This window comes from Myotis yumanensis, unplaced genomic scaffold, assembly GCF_028538775.1.
Source record: "Myotis yumanensis isolate MYYU_CA2020_CCGP unplaced genomic scaffold, mMyoYum1.0.hap1 SCAF_2, whole genome shotgun sequence".
Lineage (NCBI taxonomy): Eukaryota > Metazoa > Chordata > Mammalia > Chiroptera > Vespertilionidae > Myotis > Myotis yumanensis.
The window spans coordinates 6,374,312-6,396,496 of record NW_027223753.1 but is presented as its reverse complement, the minus strand read 5'-3'; the positions used below and the strand labels follow the sequence as shown (position 1 = coordinate 6,396,496).

The following is a 22,185-nucleotide window of genomic DNA, read 5'->3' as shown; positions in this document are numbered from 1 at the left end:
CTGGGTTCCCACGGTGCCTAGGCCAGTGGCTCCCGCAGGATAGATGGGGAGGAACATGTGACTGGAGGAGTTGGAGGCATTGGGGGTAGCATATAGATAGATGCCCTGTCCAGTGCTTTGCCTACAGGAGCAGGAGAAATGAGACGGTGACTGGAAGGAGGTGTGGGACAGAGTGTTGTTTTTTGTTTTGCCTCTTTTGTTGGGAGAGATGCCAGCAGAGGAGTAGGCTGTTAGGATGAACCAGTAGCCAGGAAGCCGCTGATGCAGAGAGGGCATAACTGTAGGAGCCAAGATCCAGTGCCGAAGGGGGCACAAACCAGCGCTTGGGAGGAGCTGGCTTTAAATATAAGGATCGCCCTGGCTGGCTTGCTCAGTGGTTGTGTCCACTGAGGGTTGGATCCCTGGTCAAGGGCCCATACCTGGGTTGCAGGTTCCATCCCGGGACCCAGTATGGGCACATGTGGGAGGCAACCAATCGATGTGTCTGTCTCACATCGATGTTTCTCTCTCCCCCTCCCACCCTCCCTTTCACTCTCTCTAGAGAGCAATGGAAAAATCCTCAGGTGAGGATAAACAATAAGTATGAGGATAATTGGGTCCTACGGGTCTCACGCTCAATCACTGGGTTGTGGGGATGATAAAATATGAGGGTAAAGAAAAATGTGAAGTTCACTTCGTGGAGAGAGCACGGCAGGGATGACAGCCCTAACTCACACGCTCCTAACACCGGCCCCTTTGCACATGCGCGGTGCGCCAGGTCGCGTCGGCCGAGTCACTCTCGCGAGAAGAGCCGTGCAGGCATTAAACATGGCGCCTCCCAGTCCCGCGGAGCCCAAGGCCCCATCCCCGTCGAGCGCGGCCAAGTCCGAGGAAGAGATGGTGCTGCCGGGATTTCCGGACGCAGACAGTTTCGTGAAGGTGAGTCCGCGGGGCCTCGGGCAGGGGGCGGGGGAGCCCCGGGAGCCGTCGCGGCCGGTCGGGGTAGGCCTGGGCCCTCTCGGCGGCCGCCCTCCGGCCGCGCGCACCTCCGCGGAGCCGGGCGCCAGGCACAGTCCCTCACGAAACCTTCCGGGGAGGGGGTCTCACGCGGGCCACCGAGGGTCGCCCCGCTTCCCGGAGCCCTCGTTCTCCCAGGAGAGCCGTCCCCACAGGGGTGAGGGCTTCCTGTCACCCCGATGTCCCAGCCCTCGGGGCCTCGCCCCGCCCCCGCCGGAGCCGCCCGCCCAACTCTGCGGAGGGGCTCGGCTGCCTGCTGTTTCCCACACTGGCCGGCGCCCCCTCCTGCCCGGGGATGGCACCTCTCCCTCCCCTGGGCTCCAGTCCTACACAGTCCCCAAGCCTGGGCTGACTGTCACCTGTGACAGTGGCCCCCGAGCCTTCCTCTCTGGGGACCACGGAACATGGACCAGTGCCTTCTGGAAGGAACACAGAGAGGGTTCATTTAAGTCATTTGTGCAGTGCTGCTCAGCTAGGAACAGACATAAAAAAAAAACGAGGTTTAAACGCCTCGTGCATAGCTCTTACAAAATGAAACTAAAACAATGTGTAAGTTAGCCCTACAAATTCCCCACAACGCCACCCACGTTATATCCACTTTATTATTAGCAGATGCTATGATTAACTCAGTTATTTGGCTTTGAATAAGTTCCTGGACCTCTCTCTAGCCATGGTCCTGATTGGGGGCGTTCATGCTCACCAGCGGAGCGGCTGGGTGGCCCGCCATAAGGCAAGCTCCCACTTCCTCCTTTTTTAAATGTGTTTTTATGATTTCAGAGAGGAAGGGAGAGGGAGATAGAAACATCAATGAGGAGAGAGAATCATGGATCAGCTGCCTCCTGAACGCCCTCTACTAGGGATCGAGCCCACAACCCGGGCATGTGCCCTTGACCGGAATCGAACCCGGGACCCTTCAGTCCACAGGTCGATGCTCTATTCCAGCCGTGGGCAAACTACGGCCCGTTTGAAATGAATAAAACTAAAAAAAAAAAAAAAAAAGACCGTACCCTTTTATGTAATGATGTTTACTTTGAATTTATATTAGTTCACACAAACACTCCATCCATGCTTTTGTTCCGGCCCTCCGGTCCCGTTTAAGAACCCATTGTGGCCCTCGAGTCAAAAAGTTTGCCCACCCCTGCTATCCACTGAGCCAAACCAGCCAGGGCTCTCTTTTCTTTCTTGGGAAACATCTAGTTCACAACTCACAATGAAGTCATTTGCGTTATCTATGATAGCAATGTCAGGTTTTTCCTCTCGTTATCACACAATTAAAATAGAGGACTGGTTGGCACGAACTGAAACATAAACAGAAGTCCAGTTGTGGGCAGTAGCCGTTATCAATTGGTCATCCAAAAGTTCTAGACTGTGCTTATACTGGTTTTAAATGCTTGCCCAAATGAAAACACAAAAATAAATTCCTGTAAAAAACTCATGGATCTGAGTTTGAGTAGTAATGGTAGTGATCCTAAGTGATTTTAATGAGTTTTTGTAATCCTCTCAACAGCTTATGGGGTAGGCACTTTTGTGATGCCTCTTTTTCAAAGGAGGAAACTAAGGTCCAAATAAATGAAATAACTTGAGATCGCAGTTAGTAGGTAGCAGAGTCAAGATTCACACCCAGGCCGTTTTGAATACTAGCATATTATATATGTACTAGAGGCCCAGTGCACAAAATTTGTGCATGGGTAGGGTCTCTAGCTCTGCCGGCCACCAGCCGGGGCCTTCCTTCATTCTGTGCTGCCCCCTGGTGGTCAGCGCACATCATAGCGAATGATGGAACTCCCGGTTGGTCAAACTCCCGAGGGGACACTTTGCATATTAGGCATATATATATGTAGATTTGTTCTTTTATTCCCCACTCTTCCAAGAATGTAAGCTCCAGAACTTGGTTTTGTGTTCACCATTGTATTCTGAGAGCCTGGGGTAAAATCGAGACCAAATGAATATTTGTGAAATTGTATGTCTTCATCATCTAGCACAGGTGGGGAACGTACAGCTTGCGGGCACTGTAAGGCCCGCGAAATCATTTGGTCTGGCCCTGCCAGGGCATTAGTAGAGAGTTAATTAAATGTTTGACCAAATAGAGCAGGCTAATTTTTAAGTTGATCAGTTCATATGGCCCGCGGATGATGTTATACGTACCCAAAAGGCCCTTGGCAGGAGAAAGGTTCCCACCCCTGCTCTAGCACAATGTGTCATGTATAGTATGTTTAAAACATGCTTGTTTTTCTGGTTTTTGGCAGTTTGCTCTTGGGTCAGTAGTGGCCGTCACCAAGGCATCTGGGGGCCTACCACAGTTTGGCGATGAGTATGATTTTTACCGAAGTTTTCCTGGCTTCCAGGTCTTCTGTGAAACACAGGGAGACAGGTTGCTTCAATGGTAAGTACTAAATACGGTTGTTGTTTTTTTGTGTTTTTTTTTAAAAATATGTTTTATTGGTTTTTTACAGAGAAGAAGGGAGAGGAGGGATAGAGAGCTAGAAACATCAATGAGAGAGAAACATCGATCAGCTGCCTCCTGCACGCCCCCCAGTGGGGATGCGCCCGCAACCAAGGTACTTGCCCTTGACCGGAATTGAACCCGGGACCCTTCAGTCCGCAGGCCGACGCTCTATCCACTGAGCCAAACCGGTTCGGCGGTTGTTGTTTTTTATGTTTAAAGAAATGAATACAGTTTTCTGAAATGTGTGTGGGTTTTACTTACCATAATTTCCTATGTTATAAAAAGCTATGAAGTGTAAAAATGAAGTAATGGATTTTGATTTTATATAGGACTTGGAAGCCTGGATTCAAGATCCTTTCACACAAGTTGCAGAGTCATGAGATTTAGCTTTCTGATAAGGTTTTAGGACAGACAATATACAAACACTGGTCTAGCTGTTGCATGAAAGATTTAGAAAATGTTTTAGATTATATGTTAAAACGACTGCAGAATACATTATTTACATTATATATTTTTTAGAATTCAAAGGCAACTTTGAGGTAATTTCTTCTACCCCTTCAATTAGCAGATGAGTCTTAGTGAGATATAGTAAATTTCCCAAGGCCACACAATGTTGTTTTTGTTTTATTTTTTAGGAAGGGAGAGAAAGAAAAATATGTGAGAGCAGAATTCAATCAGCTGCCTCCTCCATGGCCCCTACACGGGATTAAGCCCACAACCTGGGCATGTGCCCTGACCAGGAATCGAACCAGCAACCTTTTAGTGCATTGGACGATGCCCAACCAACTGAGCCACACTGGCCAGGGCCACACAATGTTTTTAATAAGAGTGCAAGTTTTATTAGTTCAATCATAAAGTATTAGAAATAGTCTGAGCCAAGCCTTTCAAGCTTTCTCTAAGTTTGTAAAGAAATGAATAAAAGTGTACAAACTAATCTTGGTTTTCTTGTCCTTAGCATGAGCAAGGTAATGCAGTACCATGGATGTCGAAGCAACATTAAGGATCGAAGTAAAGTGACTGAGTTGGAGGACAAGTTTGATTTACTAGTTGATACCAATGATGTGATTCTGGAAAGAGTGGTGAGTATTGCACCTTACTCTTAAGATAACTAACAAATGAAGAGCTTTTGTATTATCAGAAAATGAAAAAAAAACAAGCACCTTAGGAAATGAAAAGAAAGTTTAGCATTTCTTGCCTATAACATTCCTTTCTTCTTATAGTTGGCTCCCCACCCCCCCCACCCCAAAAAATATCACAATTGTGTTCAAGTATATCACTTCAAAATTTCACTGCCCAGTGGAACCCTATTTTTAAAGTGCCTTATTATAAACCTACTTTCCAGATTTGCAAATCTGGTTTGTATTGTAAGAGAAGAGGTCTCTGGAGGCAAAGCCCAACCAAAACTTAGTCTGTTTTTACTGTTATTCACAATCTGCTAAACACTCTGACTTACGTGATTGGAAGGGTATGTGGATCATTTGATCTAGCTTACTGCCTTTACACAGAACTCTACAGCAGAATATTATTTACAGAAACACACAGAGATTATCCAAAACAAATCTAGCCCTGTGAAGGTGCTGCAGATATTTAAGTCAGACTCTCCTGTCCTCTGAAGTCCTCTCTTCCATAGCCTGAATGCCCACATATATTTCCGTGGTTTCTCGTATCTTCTGATTTCATGTCCTGCCATGCTACCATTGGTCACCTGGGTGCACTTCTGTTAGTGGTGCCCCAGCTAATACTCCGCTTCTGCTTCTATTGTACAAAGTAGGTCAGGACACTCTTCGTCCTCATTGCGAATACTGTCCTGTGTTTAATATTTGCAGTCTAGGGTCTTTAATTATTTTGGTGGGCCACGTCACTATTAAATCAGGTTTGAAGTTTCGGCCCAATTCAGAACTGTAAAGAGAGTTGAACAAGGGTCGGGAGTGGCTGATTTCTGCCCTGTCTTTGAGCAGAGAATGCTTTAATTGTCTGCTCTTATATGTGTATATCCTCACATATAATTCTCTGAATATAGTTCTTAAACTTTCAGGTAATTAACTCTGTTAACCCTGAAAAGAAGATATTGAGCTAATATCTCTTCCACTCTTAGGGTATTTTACTGGATGAAGCATCAGGTGTGAATAAGAATCAACAGCCTGTCCTCCCCACAGGACTACAGGTCCCCAAAACAATCGTGTCCAGCTGGAACCGTAAGGTGAGGCTTCTCTCACATTCCCTACAGCGTCTAATGTCAGCTTTGGCCCATTTTGGTTTGCATTTCTGTTCTAATTTGTTGGATGCAGAACTGGCCACTGCCGAACTCATTCTCATGAACAGATATACCTTTATCCTACCCTCTTCTCCACCTTGCACACCGCCCCCTCCAGTGTCACACACACATAATTTTTCTTTTTCACACATTCTTAAATGAATGACTCTTGGAAGGCATAAGTTGGAATTTATTCTTCTAATTCATTGAGTTGCTGTGTTATAAAGTATTGTATTCGTTGATCATAGGCAGGAGAATATAGCAAAAAAACAAAATCTGAAACTTTCCGGCTGCTTCATGCAAAAAACATCATCCGACCTCAGCTTAAATTCCGAGAGAAGATTGACAATTCCAACACTCCATTTCGTCCTAAAATCTTCGTCAAGCCCAATGCCCAGAAACCCCTCCCTCAGGGTAAGTAGTGCGCACTCTGCCTAACAAAACTAATAAAGGGGAAAGGTCTCCCTCCCACCGTCCTTTCCTCAAAGGGAGCCAGTAACCCTCCACACCAGACAGGATGTCAATGTGTCTGCCCCTTTGTGATGTGTCTGTCACTGCTTGGTCTCCAGCACTCTCCAGAGAAAGGCGGGAGTGCCCACAGGATCGTCCTGAGGACTTGGATGTCCCCGCTGCTCTGGCAGATTTCATCCATCAGCAGAGAACGCAGCAAGTGGAGCAGGACATGTAAGTGTTTGCCTCTGAACTTCATGCCACATTTGCATTGTTGTTTTTAATTTAATTTATTCGGGTGACATTGGTTAATAAAATACAGGTTTCATCTATACATTGTATTTCTATACCACATTTTCTTATGTCAAATGTATCTTTGTGCCACATTTTCACTCGCTTTACTTTTGTAAAATGTCTAAATGAGCACAAAGAATTTTTCACCTTATCCCCTGTTTGTGTTTGCGGAGGGCCTGCACAGCACCGTCCTCTGTGGCCTTCAATGCAGTCCTAAGAGGTGGCAGTGGCTCCCCTCGCCATTGTAAGGATGTGAAAACAGAGTTACAGAGATGCTGACTTTGCACAGAACTTGAACCCAAGTTTTCTTAAATTGTTCTTTCTCTATACCACTCTGCTTTTCTTGTTAGGTGGGGGTTCAAACAGTAAGCTAAGGTTCACTAATAAATTAAGGAAAAGACATTTTTCACTGGCAGAATAAGCATTTTGGAAGACCTTTGCTTAAAACAGACAAAAGGACTTTGTCCTCAGAATAAAGAAAGAGGTGATGAAACTGTGTTAGTGTTGGTCTTTTTCTCACATAGCCAGGCTGTCTGAGCACTCCTTCAGCCCCAGCTTTCCATGGTGAGGCCACAGGTTAAGTGCTAAAGAAACAAAGGTAATGAAGTGACCCTGCCCTCATGGAGCCCAGAGACTCAGGATTTTCATACAATAGATGATGGAGGAACAGAAAAAAGACGTCATTTGATGCACAACCATATTTGCCCCACCCTCTCTCACTTCACAGCTTTGTTACTCCAAACCACAAGGAATTAGATACTTCGCTTTTTTGTATCATCCACAACACCGACCATACAGTCCTTTGCAAATAAGTGCTCAGATCTTTATAATAGATTTAATTGTCCTACTTTAAGGACAAGCGAGCATCATCTGAATTTTTTTCTTATGCACTTCAATTATCATTGAAATAATGATGCTTTTGCCCAGCCAGTGTGACTCAGTTGAGCATCGACCTATGAACCAAGAGGTCTCTGGTTCCTTTCCTGGTCAGGGCACATTCCGGGTCGTGGGATCAATCCCCAGTAGGGGGCATGCAGGAGGCAACTGATTGATATTTCTATCTCTCTCTCCCTTCTCACTCTTCTTTCCTCTCTCTCTAAAAAACAATTAAAAACATGTTTTAAAAGGAGAAATAATGATGCTTTTTATATAGAGAAAATATTTTCATGATGGTCTTTTTATCCATTTGTTTTTACAAATTGGAGTAAAAATGGAATTAGTAAAAAAAGATTTTTGTTTGTTTTATTTACTCAGGTTTGCACACCCTTATCAATACGAACTAGATCACTTCACTCCACCGGATACAGTCCTTCAAAAGCCACAACCCCAGGTTAGCACCCAACTTACTTTATGGCTGGTATCTGAGTAGCCCAGGAAGAACCAAACAATGAGATTAGCTGATATGATTTTGGCTTTCCCTAAATATCTTTAAAATAGTAGGTTATGACTTTGTATCATTTATTGAACTCTTAATTCATTGTGCACTTTAGTGAAGGATAATTCTTAACATTCCTCTCTTTTTCTGCCTGGACTTTTGTGACGCAGTTATATAGGCCTGTGGCAGAGACACCCTGCCATTTTGTATCTTCCCTGGATGAACTAGTGGAACTCAACGAGAAGCTCCTGAACTGTCAAGAATTTGCCATAGACTTGGAGGTAACTTGTAAATGGCTTGGAGTGAAATTTTTATATTTTCTGTGAATTCGCCTACTCGAGAAATATAAAATTAATACTAATTTAAATCTGTGCTTTGGTAAAAAGTAATTAATCCTACAACTTGTTTCATAACTGACTGTTCAAAATCAGTAGAGGGACGCCTAGTAAAATCCGTTTTTCCTGTTCTTCCTTCCCGCATGTTTAGCACCATTCTTACAGAAGCTTCCTGGGGCTGACCTGCCTCATGCAGATTTCCACCCGGACTGAAGACTTCATTGTGGACACCCTGGAGCTGCGAAGTGACATGTACATTCTCAACGAGAGCCTCACAGACCCAGCTATTGTCAAGGTCAGCCAGCCTTTTTCAGTCCTGCCTGTAAGCGTAAGACTTAAGTGCTTTTCAGTTTCCTGTTTTATTATTTCAACATAGGCCCAATAACATTGAGAGAAATCGGTGTAGTTTCCTACACTAGGGTACCACACACTAAACTGCTTTTGTTTCTAAACCTCTGTTAGAACAGCTAAGACTAAGCTCATTACCACCCAGAAAAATGTTAAATCATTTTAATGACTATGGCAATGAGCCTGTGCCATCAAGATTGTTTGAACTTAATGACTACCCTTGAAGCAAGCAGAGCCGCTTCCTTAGAATCATTGGCTGTTAGCAGACTTTTAAGATTGTGCAGTTAGGAGTGTAGAAGGCTGGGGCCCAAATTAAAAGAAGCATTTAGAACGCAGCCCATCTTAATCTTCCTTCTGGCTTCTAATTCCAGTGTTCTGATAACCTGGAGGCAGAGTTCACTTGAGAGCACAGGGGCCTTCACGCAAGTGCTGCATGGCTCTGGTCTTGTTTGCAGGTCTTCCATGGTGCTGATTCAGACATAGAATGGCTGCAGAAGGACTTCGGGCTGTACGTCGTGAACATGTTTGATACCCATCAGGCAGCGCGCCTTCTTAACCTGGGCAGGCACTCGCTCGACCATCTGCTGAAACACTACTGCAATGTGGAATCAAACAAGCAGTACCAGCTGGCTGATTGGAGAATACGGTCAGTTTGCTCCTGACAAGGAAATACGGGTGTAGAAGAAAGTGGGTGTTCATTAACCTCATCCATGGAGACCTGTGTTCAGCCTATAACACTGTTTGAGGCTTGAGTTGAGCTGTTTCCATTGGCATAAGTGAAACTGGGATTGTAGAGTTGTGGAGGGCTGTGGTACCCTATGCTCCATGGAAGGTGGTTGAAAGAGATGTGCCATGTCAGCATTCGTCGTGACATCTCATTTGAAATGCAGATCTCCCTAATGGGATGGTTGTATATGTGTGTGAGATGATCTCCCATAGGCATGAGAGTTCTAAGCACGTGGTTGAGCCTGGTCAGGTTGCTCAGCTGGTTAGAGCATTATCCTGATAGGCCAAGGTCTCGGGTTCAGTCCCTGGTCAGGTTACATGCAAGAATCAGCCAGTTGCCGAAACCGGTTTGGCCCAGTGGATAGAGCGTCGGCCTGCGGACTGAGGGGTCCCAGGTTCGTTTCCGGTCAAGGGCATGTGCCTGGGTTGCTGGCACATCCCCAGTGGGGAGTGTGCAGGAGGCGGCTGATCGATGTTTCTCTCTCATCGATGTTTCTAGCTCTCTATCTCTCTCCCTTCCTCTCTGTAAGAAATCAATAAAATATATTTAAAAAAAAAAAAAAAAAGAATCAGCCAGTTTATGCATGCATAAGTGAAACAACAATCGATGTTTTTTCCTTCCTCTCTAAAATCAATTAAAAAATAATAAATCAATAAGTAAAAAATTTAAAAATAAAGTTAGCCTTATAATAAGTGTTTAGTATAGGATAGGGTTGTGATGGCGTCCTGCCACATTTTTTGGAATTCTTGCTCAACTTGATCCTTTTCATATGACTAGCTTTCTCCATAAGTTTGCAAGGCTGTTGTATGAAGAAGCCACTAAACTTTTCTCCAATTCTGCATGTCAGAATTTATAAAGAGAATCTAAAGTCTGAATAGAAGGTGAAAATTGACAAAATCTAAAAGCCACTACCTGCTAGTTAACCCTTGCCATGTGCCACCCACCATGCTAAGAACTGTAGGGATGTTGTCCTGTGTGATCCTCACCATAGCTATGAGGGGCCTTTCCATGTTATAGGTCTGGAAAGTGAGCTCAGAGAGCTTAGGTGACTTATCCAAGCTCAGATATCTGGAGCTAAGACTCAAACTCAGGTGACAAAGTCCTTTTTTCCAACATCATTGTCTTGCCGCCCTTTCTACCCTTCTGTGAAACAGTGGCCTGCCATTAGCTGTGAAAGAATCTTTGACAGCAAAGGGGGCCAAGCGGGTCTTAGCGCCTACAGAGTAGACACACTAAAGTGCTGCTGCTGAGGGGAGTTAGTGAAAGTGTCCTCTGTCGCTATTCTAGACCTCTGCCCGAGGAAATGCTCAACTACGCCCGGGATGACACCCATTACTTGCTTTACATCTATGATAAAATGCGGTTGGAACTGTGGGAGCGAGGCAACGGCCAGCCCGTCCAGTTGCAGGTGGTGTGGCAGCGCAGCAGGGATATCTGCCTCAAGGTAAAGCCACCCGCACACAAACCCGGACTTTCTTCCTTCCTGATGAGGTCCCAGGTCTTTCCTTGCTTTACGTTTATGACGAGAGCCAAACGTTTGAAGAGCCCAGGGCACAGTTTTTTTTAAATCTTTATTGTTGAAAATATTACATATGTCCCCTTTTTCCCCCCGAGTGACCCCTAGCTGCCCCTCCCTTCCGCCCCCACCCCAGGCTTTCACCACCAGGGCACAATTTTGGTCATGAATATTCTGTAACATTTTGCAGAAATTCGCCAAACCTATCTTCACGGATGAGTCCTACCTTGAACTATATAGGAAGCAAAAGAAGCACCTCAACACGCAGCAGCTGACAGCCTTCCAGCTACTGTTTGCCTGGAGGGACAAAACCGCTCGGAGGGAAGATGAAAGTTACGGGTAAGGGATTAGAGGTTCTTTTAACATTTCTCGTAGACTGAGCAGATCTGGTAACAAGGAAATAATGGACTTTTTCTCCTTTTGCCATGAAAGCTGGTTACATTTTCCCCTGGGTTATAGCACTTAATGGAACTTGCTGGCTGAACTTAATGTAATCCGCCCATTGTGTGTTTTGTTCCAGATATGTACTGCCAAACCACATGATGCTAAAGATAGCCGAAGAGCTGCCTAAGTGAGTCTGAGCGCCTATGAACATGTTCCGACTTTCTCAGCAGAGAAGTGTTGTCCTTCAAAAGCAAGCTTCTGTGATTTATTCCCTCAAGGCTGAGTCAGAGATTAGCCTCTAAGGAAGTGCTCAAGTCCAGGAATGTAGAGCTTCTGCCCTCGGGCTGCCATTCAGGAACTGAAACTTCTGAACTGGAATGTTTCAGTGGTTATGCCTTATGTTGAGTCCTGTGGAAGCCTCTGAGCCTGTGGCATCGGCTTCCACTTTCAAGGGATTCTCTCCAGACTAAGGCATCTCATGGTTTTAAATGTCTTATGATGCTAATTGAAGTATAAGCACAGAATCTAAATCCATAATCTTCTGTTCATCCCGTTGTGGAACTGCAGATCAGCAGGGCTGTGGTCCTTCTCTCTGCTTTCCCCGAGAGCAGGCGGCAGGCTGTGAGAGTTCCTGCTCCAAGCTGGTGCTGCAGTGTGTGGAAGCGGCTAGCCCCGCTGCCCTGCCATAATGTTTTCTTAGTCTCCCTTTGCCTTAGCGCTCTGGCCCTACCTGATCATTGCTCTTGTCTGGAAGCCTTTGAGAGCTGTGTTCCTAAGTAGTGAGTTGCATGTGTTCTTGTCTTCAGGGAACCTCAGGGCATCATAGCTTGCTGCAACCCTGTACCCCCTCTCGTACGGCAGCAAATCAACGAGATGCACCTTTTAATCCAGCAAGCTCGGGACATGCCTCTGCTCAAGGTAAGAAGCCTTTCTGCTGAAGGTTCCCCAGGCCACAGGCCTGTTCTGTCTGTCAGCGTCTTGCTCCTTGTAGTCTCCTATACAAAAGATTTCTCCACTCTAAAAAGCAAGGGAATAAGAGGGCTTATGAAACCCAGTGGGAGTGTCTTCTTTATGATAGTCACAGCTAACGCTGATCCTCCTTAGGGCCTTATTTCTGATGCTCTAACAAGTAATGTCTAGTGACTGGGCTGGTTACCTGTTGGGAGGCAGTTAGCCTCATGAATGAAATGGAGGAGGCTCTCTGGGGAGGGAGCTCAGATGTGAGTGGTAGTGCCCTGATGAGGGTGGTGGTCACAGAAATGGAAAGGAGAGGGCAGGTGCAAGAAGCACCATCAGAAGAAAAGCTGATGGTGAAACAGCTGCCGTTCCTCTGAGCACCGTGTTAAGTCCTGCCGAGGTGCGCTCTGAGTGGCAGGCGGATTGGGAGATGATGGAAGTGGCGTCAAAGACAGCTCACTCCAAACATGAAGCCCAGAGGACAAGGACGCTAGGAGAACGGGGGTTCCGAAAGAGCTGCTGTGCGCGTGTGCTGCTCAGGTGCAGGGCAGTGTGTGTGCTTCTGTGTGGTGATGCACGTTCAAGTAGGTTTGCATGTTTTTTTGTTTGGTGTTTTTTTTAAAATATATTTTATTGATTTTTTACAGAGAGGAAGGGAGAGAGATAGAGAGTTAGAAACGTCGATAGGAAAGAAACATCAATCAGCTGCCTCCTGCACACCTCCCACTGGGGATGTGCCCGCAACCAAGGTACATGCCCTTGACTGGAATCGAACCCAGGGCCTTTCGGTCCGCAGGCCAATGCTCTATCTACTGAGCCAAACTGGTTAGGGCAGGTTTGCATGTTTGATTTGTGTTGTGTTGGGACAGTTTTTGACGTGTTGCCTCAGTAGCATTATCAATATATGCTAAAACATGTTTGTAAGTTTTTGGAAGATTATTGATTCAGGAAGACTTAGAATCAGCTCCCTGGAGGTGAAAAAGAAGAGACCCTGGAGATAAACACACTTGCAGTCTTCATGTTAAAATGTCTTAGCCCCACAGTTTGTCCACGTAAAGAGAGGAACCCTGGTTACTAGAGAAGAATTTTCTCAGGCTCTTTGGAAACCTACACTGTGCCTGGTCATGATAAAGGGCCCTGTACTTTCATCCTACAGATCATGGCGGAGCACTCAGCAATGACAGTGCCAGGGACTGAGATGGATGAAGGGCTGCAGGAAATCTCAGCTCTTGAAAAACACAGTCTAGTGAAGGGACACAGTCTGTGCTGAGGAACAAATGTGTGTGGCATTGAGTTCAGCAACTTCCCTGATTCTCTTTGTTTCTCCTGTGTAGTCTGAAGTAGCGGCTGGAGTGAAGAAGAGTGGACCACTGCCCAATCCTGAGGTACAGTGACGTGTCTGCTGTCTCGTCCCCTGGGGAGATAGTGGTCCAAGCCAGTGCAAAATAACCGTCCTGCCGGGCTGGCGCCTCGCACTGGTGGGAGGCCTGCGTGCTGGCAGGCATTTCATTGCACCTGTTGGTTTCTTTTTGATGCAGAGATTGGAGAACGTTCTCTTTGGACCTCACGACTGCTCCCACGCCCCTTCAGATGGCTATCCTGTCACCCCAGCCAACGGTAAGGTCGAGGCCTCTGGAGTCTGGAGAGGCTGGGAAGTGGGTACACAACCCCATAGGCTCTGACCCTGCTGCCTTCTGTCCCTCCAGGGCCTGTGCCAGTGCAGAAACAGGCAAGCCTCTTCCCTGACAGAGGAGAGGACGAGGCCCTGCTGGACTCCAAATGCCTTATCGCTACCGCTGTCATCACATTATTCAACGTGAGTCACACAGCACCGGCAGCGAGGGGATGCAGACCCACAGAAACGCACTGGGTTCTTATGCCCGGAGGGTTGCTTCCACCTCTGAAATTAATGCCAAAAGTAAGACCTAGCAGCAGTGGGGATAGGCATGGAGGCAGGTCGAGGTGGTTTGCTCCTCTGAACAAGGGGGTCCATGAGAGGTGGGTAGGGTATTCTCCATGAGTGAGCTCCGTGTGAAGAAAGTCACAAAGAAGGATTGGCATTTTGATGCTCACTGATGGCTGGGAGATTGGAGGGAGGGCGTGGGCCAGTGATGCCCAGCAGGACTATTTCCACACTGCCACCCGATTCCCGGGAGGGAGGAGGGAGCTCTGATGAACGGTAGAGTGTCCTGCGCGGACCTCCCTGACCAGTGCCAGCCCACCCGGGTGTGTGGGATAGAGAGAAAACTTTGACACGCTTTCCTACACTGTGGCTCCTTAGACATAGTGAGGAGTGGGATACGCAGGCACCAGTAAGTGGGGTGAAGTTTGTTTCCCGTTCCAGAAAGAGGCTGAGTAACGGTAGGTAGTGACTGTTCAGTCTGCAGACAGCATGGCCAACCCGGGCCAGGCCGTGCTCCTGGAATGCACATTGCGTTGTGACAGCTTATCCCAGCAGGCTCTTGTTTCTGCCAGTGACTTGACTACAGGTTCTTTGCAAAAGGAAGTTCAAAGTGCGTTTGTTGGTCAGGATGGGTGATCCCTGGAATGACCAGGGATAAGAGGCTAAGACTGTAAATACTGCAGGCAGCTGATGTGGTAGAAGGGAAACATAATAATTTCTAAAAAGAAAGAGAAGCATAGTACAGGCTACTTAGATAGAGATACACATTAAGCTTAACGTATGTTCAGATGACAAAAGGCTGCTGGTTCAGCGGGTTTCAGGGTCCCAGTTCACAGCCATGCCGTCACACTGGAATGCTGGGCCAAAGCCAGGAGGGGAAATGCCTCCCGCAGAGCATACTGCCTGGGAGTTGGCTTTCTGTTCACTTGATGACATACATTTAGATCAGGTCTTGCTTCAGTAATTCATGAGGAAAGAAGTCTGGAAGCTTTAGCTGACCACAGAGTTAATGAGCTGTCAAGGTGACGAGGCAGCCCACAATGTGAGCGTGCCCTGTGGGCTGTGGGAACATGGAGGTGCCCACTCGGGCTGAAGGAGGCTGTCCCCTCCCTGTGCTCTGAGTGGCAGGGACTAACTACAGAGTAAGCAACAGGTTCACACACATTTGATGAACCCACATGGAAGCAGCAGTCTGCTGCCTAATGTCATTGATTACTCATAAAGGTGTATAATTAGAAGTTTCAGGTAAGTGTTGGGTTACGATCTGAGGTTCTAGAGCAGACAGACCTGGATTTCCACCCGTTTGCCTGTTAGCTCTGAGGCTCTGGAAGTCTTACCTCTCCAAGCCTCAGTTTCCTCATCTGGAAGGTGGTGAGAAAAGCACCACCTACCTCACAGGTTGTAGGCACAGTGCTTCACTAACTATATGAAACGCTCCACGGTGTGCTATTACAGGCTAGTGTAGTGGCTCATACATGGGCGGGGCTCGCAGACATTAGCCATTACTATTCTCTTGCTTGCATCTTAATGTCACAGGATGATTCCAGTTATAAGTGACTGTTTTCTGTCTGTTTCTGCAGGAACCGAGTGCTGAAGAACATGGAAAGGCTCCGTTAACAGTTGCACAGAAGAAAGCCCAGAACATAATGGAGTCCTTTGAAAACCCATTCAGGATGGTAAGTGATACAGGTACAGGATGTGTCAGTCTGGAAGGGAAGAGAGAGTGCAGGGGGTGGGCTGTCCCCAGTGTCCTGGTGGGGAGTCGAGGTCTCCTGACACGAAGCCAACAGGAACACCTCATTTGTGTGCCAGTGAACTAAGGCCATGTTGACGCTTGGAGCTGAGGCCTCCTGAGATGAAACCGACCAGAAATCCCCTCTGAGTACCCTGAAGCCTTGCTTGGTTCAGCTTCCATTTTTCACAGCATTTAACGTGATTGTTTCCATTTCTCCAGTTTCTGCCTTCGATAGAACACCATGCTCACATTTCTCAGGCAGCAAAGTTTGACCCATCATCAAAAATCTATGAAGTAAGTGGATTTGTCATCCTTTCTAAGACTGACTTTCTAAGAAAGGGAGACTCCTTAATTATTTGAACCAAGTTTCTGTTTTAAACAAACCCCACTGCAAACCCCCTGAAAATGAATGCAAAAACCCTTCTTATACAAGCATTTCTCCAGAGAGAGGGCCAGGCCTTTAATCTGGTTCTCAGGAGCTTTTGGGAAAACCCTTTAAGAAACAAGTCTTTGGTGGGGGTTTTGGTTTGTTTTTATTTTTTTGTGCTTTTTTTAAATTGAGGTTTAATTTCTATGTAGTAAAGTGCACAGATGTTAAATGTACAGCTTTATGCATTTTTATGTGTGAATATTAATTTAAGGCTCTTAAAGGTGACAGCTTAAATTTTAAAACACTCTGTTTTATATTGTTTGGTTTGTTTTTAACAGCATTATGAATAAGAATAAGAAAACACCTTCCCTGGATCCCCATGAGATGTTCCTGGGAGCCAGCGTGTTAATTGTTAAAAGCCTTCTTCCTCCCTGCAGGAAGTGCCTGCTCTGATCAGATGGGTGGCCTGGCTCCCTCTGCTCACCAGCACCGCCCGAGAATCAGGCCAAAACCCTGATGGGCCTCAGCCCTGTCGCTGGTTGTTAGCTTGTTGTTTTTAGAAATGGGGACTCAGGCGGAGGTTTTGCCTTCTCTCCTCTTTCCCCCACTGGGTGTGGCACACTCAACAACCATCCATCCCTTACCGTGCTTACATCTCCCACCACCTAGATGTGCTCTAAGGCCACAGGTAAATGTGCTGTCACAGAGGAGCACACAGGCTTGCAGAAGTCCTGCCTGAGTTCCAGCTCCCCGTTTACTAACCGTGTGTGTCCCTTCAGACAGGTTACGTAGCTTCTCTGAGCCTGTTGTTCCCAGGATTGTGGAAGGGATTGAATGATGATATGAAAGCATCTGGCCCAGTGCCTGGAACAGTTGTACCTTGTCCTTCTTAATAAGTATTATAAATAAAGCCAGCATGAGATTTTATTTTTTGTGTCATCAGATTTGGAATTTATGACTTAGAATGTGTGTAGTGACTAGGCTAGCATGCCCTGCATCGCCTCATTAAAAAAATAAAGCATTCCTAGGTGACTGAGTTTTGGAGTTTTTTTGTTCTGTTTTCATTATAGATCAGCAACCGTTGGAAGCTGGCAAGCCAGGTACAGGTACAAAAAGAATCTAAAGAAACTGCCAAGAAGAAGGCAGCTGAGCAAACAGGTAGCATTCACTTCCTTGTAAACTCAGCCACTCAGGTGTTTGTTAAAGAGTAGCCCTGGTGCATCATTCTGTTACTCAGTCATTCGACAAAGTGCCAGACACAGCAGTGAACAGGACAGACCCAGCCGCTGCCCCGTGGAGTGTGCCTTCTACTGGGACAGTGGACAATAAGCCCCTCACTGTATGTTCTGTCAGATGGCAGTAGGCATTACGCAGAGAGAGAGGTAGGAGGTGCCGGGTGGTGAGGTGGAGGGGACTCGGGAGAGAGGCAGGGGGTGAGGACATAGCACTCCAGGTGAGCTGGGCGGCCTCGGAGGGCTGGGAGCGGAGGCGTGCCAAGAGCTGACTACGCGTTGGAAAGGGCACTCTGGCTGCTGTGTAGGGAGCAGAGGGTAGAGGGCAGGGGCGGGAGCCCGGTGAGGAGACATGGCGGTCATCCAGGTCGGGGGGTGCTGGCTGGGAGATGGCGGCAGAGGAGGGGGTGGAAGTTGTCAGAATGGAGGTTCCTGTGGTAGAGCCGACAGCACTTGGTGACGAGTCGGGTGTGGTGGGTGAGGGAAAGGAAGGCGCTGTGGGTGCAAGAGGGTTTTGTCCTGAGCAGCCAGAAAGGTGGGGTCTCCATCGAGAGGAGGGAGCCCATCTGATGCCGAAGAGGTTTTGGTTCTGGTCCTTGACGTGCTGTGGTTGAGAGTCCTATTGACGTCCTCAGAGATGTCAAGTAGGCTGTGGTGTTGGGTGTGGGTTCTTGGGAGAGGACCAGGTTGGCGGGGGGGGGGTCATCATCCTGTCAGATTGAGAACAGTGGCCCCCCCTGCAGAGGCTGGGGGTCGAGGCCGAGCAGCAGGGAGGGTGCCCTCCACTGGTAACCCGTGGACGGGGCAGGCAGGTGGGGATGGCGCCCTGGCCTGAGTCAGCAGCTCCATAGACAGTTCTCTCTCTTGCAGCTGCCCGGGACCAGGCCACCGAGGAGTACAAGGCGGCGGCGGAGCAGGCCGTGTCTGTCCGGCTGCAGGCTGCCGTACGTGCTGGCTTTTCTGCTTGGTCTTTGTGCCCCTGGTCGCTGTCAGGATTTCCCTCAAATATCAGGAGGACTTACCTCTGCTGCGAATTAAATGCTCGTGTCCTTCCAGTTCATTTTGGCTTGCAATTAGTGCCTGCCTCATGTCCCCTCAAAAAAGTTTATTTGTAATGCCTCTGGGGGTTTCTTCCACTTGCTTGAATAGATAGGCCATCCCACCCGGCCAGCCGTAGACAGGAATTGAAGCCAACAGTGTTCTCTGCCCCCGTAAATACTCTTCCTCACCCCTGAGTGCCCGGGAGGCTTGGCCCCGGCCTTCCTTAAATGGCCCGTGTTGTCTCTGCTCAGACTCTGGCCCACACCCCTCTCACCATCACTGCTCGATCTTACCGCTCGGTAGGCACCTGAATCCCTAGCAGTGTGCTCACAGCAGAGGCCCGCGGGGTTGCCTCCTCTCATGTACCTCCATCTTCCCTCCTGTGGATATGTTCAACCTACAGCTAGAAAACGCCGCCATGAAGAGAGAGCGAGCAACAAGTGACCCAGGGACCACAGAACAGAAACAGGAGAAGAAACGACTCAAAGTTTCCAAGAAGCCAAAAGACCCAGATGCACCAGAAAAAGATTTCACCCCTTATGACTACAGCAAGTCGGACTTCAAGGCTTTTGCTGGTGAGGCCAGATCTGCTGCCCTGTTGGGTGTCTGTCCAGGTCAGAGGAAGGGCGGCTGTAGAGTAAAGAAAGCGGGACTCGGTCACAGACAGCCCTGCCCAAGACATGCACCACCCAGACTTAGGAGAGCAATGCAGAGAAACGGCAGTGACGGGGAGAACCCATCCCCCACCACTACCACCTGCCACCGGAGCGGACTTGCACCAGCCGCTGGAGTGGTTTAGCAAAAAGGCATCCATTCTAAGTGGCTGCACCCTTCCTCACCGTACCTTATGTCCAAAAACAGTTTCTCACAGACACACACACACACAGTAAAGATCTTGTTTGTGGGAAAAACCCGATGCCCATGATGCGAAGCTCTGGTTGGTGCCTTAGCCTGTGAGAGCCCAACTACTTTGAAGGCTGCAGGTGGCATTCCTGACCATCAGCCTCCTTGCCAGTGTGTCCCTTTGGAGAGCGAGAAGGCAGGGCAGGGTGGTCACCTCAGCCCAAGTTATGGACACTGGCACCATCCAGCACACAGACCCGAGCGGGTCTCCTCAATGTAAAGTGGCCAGCGCTTTAGCACCCGCCCTGACCCCTGAGGACAGGTTTGTGCCCTTCGCTCCTGGGAACCTGGCGTGAATTTACATCAGCCATAAGTCCCTTCTCATAAAGCAGGGGTTCTCAACCTGTGGGTCGAGACCTCTTTGGGGGTTGAACGACCCTTTCACAGGGGTCGCCTAAGACCATCGGAAAACACATATATAATTACATATTGTTTTTGTGATTAATCGCTATGCTTTAATTATGTTCAATTTGTAACAATGAAATTGGAGGTCACCACAACATGAGGAACTGTATTAAAGGATCGAGGCATTAGGAAGGTTGAGAACCACTGTCATAAAGGGTAGCAACTGACAGCTCACACTTCCAGTGATAGCGCCCAGCCCAGCAGTGAGCCTGTTGTGTGTGTAAACTCACTCACATGATCACTCTTACCTTTCAGGAAGCAGCAAACCCAAACCTTCTTCCCAGTTTGATCCAAATAAGCAGACCCCGTCTGGCAAGGTAAGAAATACTCTTGGGATTTCTAGCGAGTGCGGGGTGCTTATTTTTTTACCACTTCTATGGCTGGGAAGACAGGTCCATCCAGGAACCTCTTGCATATCTTTCCCCTCACCTCATTTCTTCCCAGGCCCAGACAATACACACCAGTGATTCCAGCAGTTAAAAAAAAATATTTTTTAAGAGACTGTAAAGGCTGGTGTGTGGTTTTAAAGGGTGTTTTTCTGTGTTTGCTACCATGGGAATCTTAGCTGCAGGCCAGAAGCACTCCTGGTGCTGGCACAAGCCTGTATTTGCCCGTGTGGGTGTTGGTGCCAGGCAGAGCCAAATGGGGCTGAGAGTTTGGCATGTGGAGCATGAGGCCCGGGAGGAGCCCCCCAGTTCCTTTAATAGCTCATCTTGTCTTTGTGCTTCTTACCTTTTCAGAAATGTCTTGCAGCCAAAAAACTTAAACAGCCCATGGGAAGCAAAAGCATGTCCTTTCCGACTGGAAAGTCAGACAGGTATGTAGTGAGGCTCAGAGGGCTGGACGGGAAGATGCTCAGCCTCTCAGGACCGCATCCCTCCTTTGAGTCTGGGAAAACGGAGATGGGCAGGCGGGAGTGATTGTGGGAGGCCACAGATCAGTCTCAGTGCCGTCCCAGGCCCACTTTCCAGTCCTCAGCGCTCTCCGCCCATTACCAGTTTCCCAGAGTCACCTCAGAGCAAACGGGATTGAAGTTTCCCTAGATGAGCCTGTGTCAGAGGAATGAAAACCACACACACAAACCCCCAGATGTTGAGTATTTACATCCTAATCCTTAGAGCGGCCCTGAGATCAAAGGTCCCAGGGCAGGGTGGGGAACCTCTTCTCTGCCAAGGGCCATTTGGATATTTGTACATCCTTCAAGGGCCATACAAATCATCAATTTAAAAATTAGCTTGTATTTAATCAGACATTTAATTAACTCACCCCTAATGCCTTGGCAAGGCCAGACCAAATGATTTCGTGTGGCCCGTGGGCCGGACATTCCCCACCTCTGCCCTAGGGTGAGCGTGATGAAGGAGGAACCTGCCTTTAGATCTTGGTCAGCTCAGCCAGCCCTGTTGGGCCTCAGAGCACTGCCCCAGCCCACACACGGCGGGAGGGGGGAGGGGGGGAGTTGCTGCCCTGCTCCGTTCTCCAGGATGCCAAACAAGCTATTCTCCCTCAGTTCTGCAGCATTAGTATGCGCAGCATTTTATGAATCAGCTGAGAACAAACATCCATCAAACTGAAAGAAGTAACTTGTTTTCATGCTTTCTCTGCAGGGGTTTCAGGCACAATTGGCCAAAGAGATAGTGTTGGAAGAGAATCTTGGGACCCCCCCCCCTCCCCCAAGTGGACTGGAAGCACCAAAGGGTGGTGCTGGTTTTGTACAGACTCATTTTTAAACCATTAAAAATAATTCTTACTGGAAGGAAACTGGTTCCTGGCTTTTCCTTTGCTGCCACCACAGCGCTGGCAGGAGAGGGCAGATCCCATCCTGTTCAGATCCACACCTTCAGCTGTCCGTGGGTAAGTATGGCCTTGGGGGCTACTGTAGTTTCCGGAGAAATCCCGAACGCCCCCAAAGAGGAATGAACGAGGAGATTCTCCCCTGACTCAGCAAAGGCGACATCCACAGGCAGGGAGCGTCATGCTCAGCTGGCTCCGTCAGGAAGGTCCAGGGGCCGCTTTTCCTCCCTTCTCACGCCTCCAGGTAAGGTGAAGGAGGCCAGGCGGTGAGAATGCCAGTGGGAGGAGGAGCCGGCAGGGCGAGTCGGAGCCAACAGGGCCCGGGAGGGCCTGTCCTTCCCTCTTCCTTTCTGTCGTCTGTTTGTTTGTTTTTAACTTTGTTTATTGCCAATTATAAAATCATAACATGTTCATTATAGGAAATGAGGAAAACAAAAAAGGAAAAATAATTAAATCATCTATAATCCTACCACATGGAGATAACTTTTAACATTTCGATATAAAGGCTTTTTATTATGTGTAAATATACTAAATATATAAATTTGTATTTCTGTATGGACTGGGGTTTTTTACCTTAAGGAGTCTTATTATAGAATGGATTTTAGCTAACCCCCATTTTCAACATATAGCTTTCCATTTTTGTATTTCTTAAATGATACTGCATGGAACTTGTATACGTTTGTGATCCAGTCTCCAGTTATTTCTTTCAAATATTATTTGATT

The 22,185-nt window shown here is 47.6% G+C and overlaps 1 protein-coding gene across 2 annotated transcripts; it reads left to right on the top strand.

Annotated features, from left to right (window-relative positions):
• Positions 1-789: 789 nt before the first annotated feature.
• On the top strand, positions 790-21,423 carry EXOSC10 (exosome component 10). Of its 2 annotated transcripts, XM_070404071.1 has the most exons (25): positions 790-918; positions 3,243-3,379; positions 4,398-4,521; positions 5,538-5,642; positions 5,945-6,110; positions 6,266-6,380; positions 7,695-7,770; positions 7,986-8,096; positions 8,302-8,445; positions 8,954-9,144; positions 10,513-10,669; positions 10,932-11,080; positions 11,262-11,312; positions 11,932-12,043; positions 13,417-13,467; positions 13,621-13,699; positions 13,789-13,898; positions 15,566-15,661; positions 15,940-16,014; positions 17,161-17,248; positions 18,193-18,266; positions 18,767-18,938; positions 19,927-19,988; positions 20,412-20,488; positions 21,276-21,423. In XM_070404071.1, exons 1-25 carry the CDS (start codon positions 808-810, stop codon positions 21,304-21,306), a joined length of 2,664 nt encoding a protein of 887 aa, XP_070260172.1. In that variant the 5' UTR covers positions 790-807; the 3' UTR covers positions 21,307-21,423. The 2 variants fall into 2 exon arrangements, with proteins under 2 accessions (XP_070260172.1, XP_070260173.1); XM_070404072.1 differs by lacking the exons at positions 17,161-17,248; positions 18,193-18,266; positions 18,767-18,938; ... (1 more) ...; positions 20,412-20,488; positions 21,276-21,423 and adding an exon at positions 16,429-17,122.
• The last annotated feature ends 762 nt before the right edge of the window (positions 21,424-22,185 follow it).

Coding starts and splice junctions, on each gene's coding strand:
- EXOSC10 (XM_070404071.1), top strand. CDS start 808: ATGGCGCCTCCCAGTCCCGCGGAGCCCAAGGCCCCATCCCCGTCGAGC. Junction 18,267..18,766: donor CTGTCCGGCTGCAGGCTGCC/GTACGTGCTGGC, acceptor TTCAACCTACAG/CTAGAAAACGCCGCCATGAA. Junction 19,989..20,411: donor AGCAGACCCCGTCTGGCAAG/GTAAGAAATACT, acceptor TTACCTTTTCAG/AAATGTCTTGCAGCCAAAAA.